The 3,306-nt window shown below is 41.0% G+C and overlaps 1 protein-coding gene across 4 annotated transcripts in view; it reads right to left on the minus strand.

Moving 5' to 3' along the window:
• Nucleotides 1-450: 450 nt before the first annotated feature.
• LOC147016871 (ELAV-like protein 2) overlaps nucleotides 451-3,306 on the minus strand; it is a 211,260-nt gene continuing 208,404 nt past the window's right edge. For all 4 annotated transcript variants that reach the window (XM_085846005.1, XM_085846006.1, XM_085846003.1 and 1 more), the window contains exons 7-8: nucleotides 2,840-2,878; nucleotides 451-2,680 (exon numbers count right to left, since the gene is read on the minus strand). In XM_085846005.1, coding sequence (XP_085702131.1) covers nucleotides 2,341-2,680; nucleotides 2,840-2,878 — 379 coding nt within the window. In that variant the 3' untranslated portion in view covers nucleotides 451-2,340. The remainder of the gene's footprint in view (nucleotides 2,681-2,839; nucleotides 2,879-3,306) is intronic.

Here is a 3,306-nt window from a genome sequence, read left to right on the forward strand (position 1 = left end):
TCCGAATTATTTTTTAATCAGTAAAGGCATTTCAATTGGGTTATCGGGGCTCAAGGGTTTGGAGCAATCAGAGGCTGAAACTATGACTCGCAGTTAAGCATGGTGCTCTTCTGGGATAGTGAGGTTCTTAACTGCTTCGAGTGATTCCGACTCATCGCTACTCTCCTGTGAAGGCCTGCCCCTCTTCCTAGCTGAATTAACAATTAGTGATGAACTCTCGTCTTTGCCAGACAAGTTGTCCATCAATGATCAACTTTTCCCGACATACAGGAGGATGAAATTGGGCCAAATGAGCAGAATATTTCTGACATGTGCTGTTGAAATAAGAGCTATCGGTCGCTCCAAGACACCCTTTAACAGAAACCGATATAATCAGCGTTGGGAAACAAACATGCCCTACAAGTCAGGTGTCAGATGTTGAGTGAAAAAGTTAGCTCACAGAAGCAAGAGTTTTCTGCATACCTTTATTTTAATGAACAAGACAATGCAAGTAAACAGTCTGATGAACAAAACATCGACAGAAAAATATGAACATTGGAGCAGAGACCCGGCTACTGCAGCGACCAAAATTGGCATGTCATCTCTCAATGACCCCACTAACCTTCACCAAAGCAATTTCAATTCGGGAAACAAACCCGCCAGCTTTAGGAGATGGTGTCAAAAAGACTCGACCCACAACCAAAAAATTCCTTCAGTCAAGGAAAGGTGTTCCACAGGAGAAAGTGGTTCAAATCCAGTTTGAACAAACATTGAGACAATGCAGTGAACGGTCCACAGCAGGGGAAGAAAACTGGTAAACTACACAAAATATATACTGACAGAATCACATGTATGCTTATAAATACCAGGTTGTGAATATTATACTCCGAGTGCAGTGGGTGTTGCAATGCACGGGTCCAGTCTGAAGTAGATGCTTCGGCCACAATCGGGCTTCAAGTCGGCTGTCCATCAAAATCATTTTTAAACCATTAGCGATATCATAAACTGAGTCGCAATTGTGAATACAAGTTTTAAGCAAGTATCTGTTAAATTAGCCATTTATGTAATCAATCTCAACCAAACTTGCTTTGTATGTCAATGGAGAAAATATCTTCTCCAAAAGCCAAAAAAAAAAAATAAAATAAATCAATTCCAAAATAATTTCCAAAACAACTACAACCTCGACAGCAACATGGTACTGTAACATGCAGCACATATGAACAACGCGATAACAATGTCCAAAAAACCACTATGCACTACTAACAGACACAACTGAGTGAAAACATCACAAAATGTTTGACTTGTGTTACAGGTCCACTGAGAAAAGGAAGAGCGATTCAAAGGCTTTGCATAAAAAAACCCCTCAGTCATAAACGAGTGTCATGTAAACGATGAAGTAACAACAAAAAACAAACAAAACAAACTAGAGGCAGTTAACACTGTCAATTAAAGGGCTTGCAGAGAATCTTTACAAACGTCACAATTCATCTCACTTGGACAAGGGCAGGCGGCGACTTGGACTTAAATGAACGAAGAATTTTTTTTTTTTTACTGTCCTCCAAAGGAAAAACAAAACAAAAACAAAACAAATAAAACCCGTATCAACTTGAAATCGGGTTTTGTAAAAAGGTTGCGTCCATTACTTTACAAAAATAGACTTTTCACAACCACGTAAGCAAATAATTGCATCTTTGGCAGGATTTTCAATTCCCCAGAAAGATCAATTTTGCATGTTTCAAAATGTGATTTCAAACAAACTCTCCTTATAAATGGGGGAGGGGTGGGAGGGTGGGTAAATCATGTGCTGTCACATTTGGGAAGACAGCAAAAAATAAAAAATAAAAAAAAGGCTTTGGTAGGGGAGAACGGCCTCAATCAGAGGGAAAACCCGCATTTAAAAATGCACCAGTTTGTTAAAATTCTCAACCACTACCAAAAAGGCAGAGTTTTGCGGGTAAAATGCTCCCTCTTCCCCTTTCCCGCCCCCCCTTCGAACAGCAAAATGAAAAACCTAAAACATGATAAAATAAAAGTAAATGCCAAATAACTTTCAAGATTATCAAGCTGTGCAGCTTTTAAAGCACTTTGGGTACATGGTCGAGTGGGAACGAGGACAAGAGAAGTTGCTCAAATTAATTATCGGTCAAGAGCGTAAGAGTAACAAAATGAGGAAGATGATCACTTTGCTTTATAATTACATGACAAGTGATGCCATAATGTAATAATAAAGGAGGCAAGGGGAAAGAAGAAGAAGAAGGGGGGGGAACCCAAGGAAAAAAAAAGAAGAGGAAGAAGCAAAAAGGAATAAGTGAGCAAGAAAAGCCAAGGAAGAAGAAAAAGTGACAAGTCAGCAGACTGCCCTCAGGTCTTATGAGGCTTGCTGGTTTTGAAGGAAACCTGTAGAACGCGGTCACCAAGTCGGTACCCATTGAGACTTGTAATTGCCATGGCCGCCTCCTCATAGTTTGTCATAGTCACAAACCCAAAGCCTTTACACTTGTTTGTGGAGAAATCGCGGATGAGCCGGACATTTGTTACGGCACCAAAAGGCCCAAACAGCTGCCACAGGACACTGTCTTCTGCGTCAGGAGCCAAATTGTACACGAAGATGCACCAGCCCGCTGAGCCTGGGCCCGGAACTCCGGGTAGCGTCACTCCTGCCAGCGAGCTGGTTACACCGTCAATTGTCACCGGAGAAAATCTGCCGCACACACAATTTCAGCCTGAGCACTTTGAGTGTTGTTGATTAATGACACTCAAAAACATTCCAGCCCTCAGAAGGCCTTGCTTAAATAAATACAAAACAATTAAAAAAAAAAATTAAATAATAAAAAAAGAGTAAAAGTATTTTTTAACCCACCTCTTCACCCCATATGCCATGTTCAGCAAGTTGTCCAGTCTGGAAAGGGAAGAGACAGAGTGGTGTGATTTTCATTTGTGGTTGCAATGTACTTTTGGACACATAAACTACAGCCTGCCAATTTAACATGTGTGCAAAAAGCAAACAATAGCTTGTCCAAACCATCATTGTTCGACACTCACTGAAGGCAAAGTATTTGGTTAATTTGCTACCCATGCTATTGCTGGAAACTAAAACAGAACAGATGTTGCCAATTTAGTAGCTTTCAGAATGCCTGCAACACTGAAGCTGACATCCATTAAATCTGCAGCTCTGTAAAGATTCAGCAGTGGCCTGATGCAGTTTCCTGTCTAATTTCCCTCAAGCATCCACTCTAGAACCCATCTCAGTGGTTAAGAATCAGGCATTGGGAGGACAAGTCTGATGCAAGTCACTCACCTGTGAGTGATCAGGGAAGCTGGTGCACT

Source organism: Eptatretus burgeri, chromosome 11 (genome assembly GCF_056783735.1).
Source record: "Eptatretus burgeri isolate ZD-2024b chromosome 11, Ebu_testis_v1, whole genome shotgun sequence".
Taxonomy (NCBI): domain Eukaryota; kingdom Metazoa; phylum Chordata; class Myxini; order Myxiniformes; family Myxinidae; genus Eptatretus; species Eptatretus burgeri.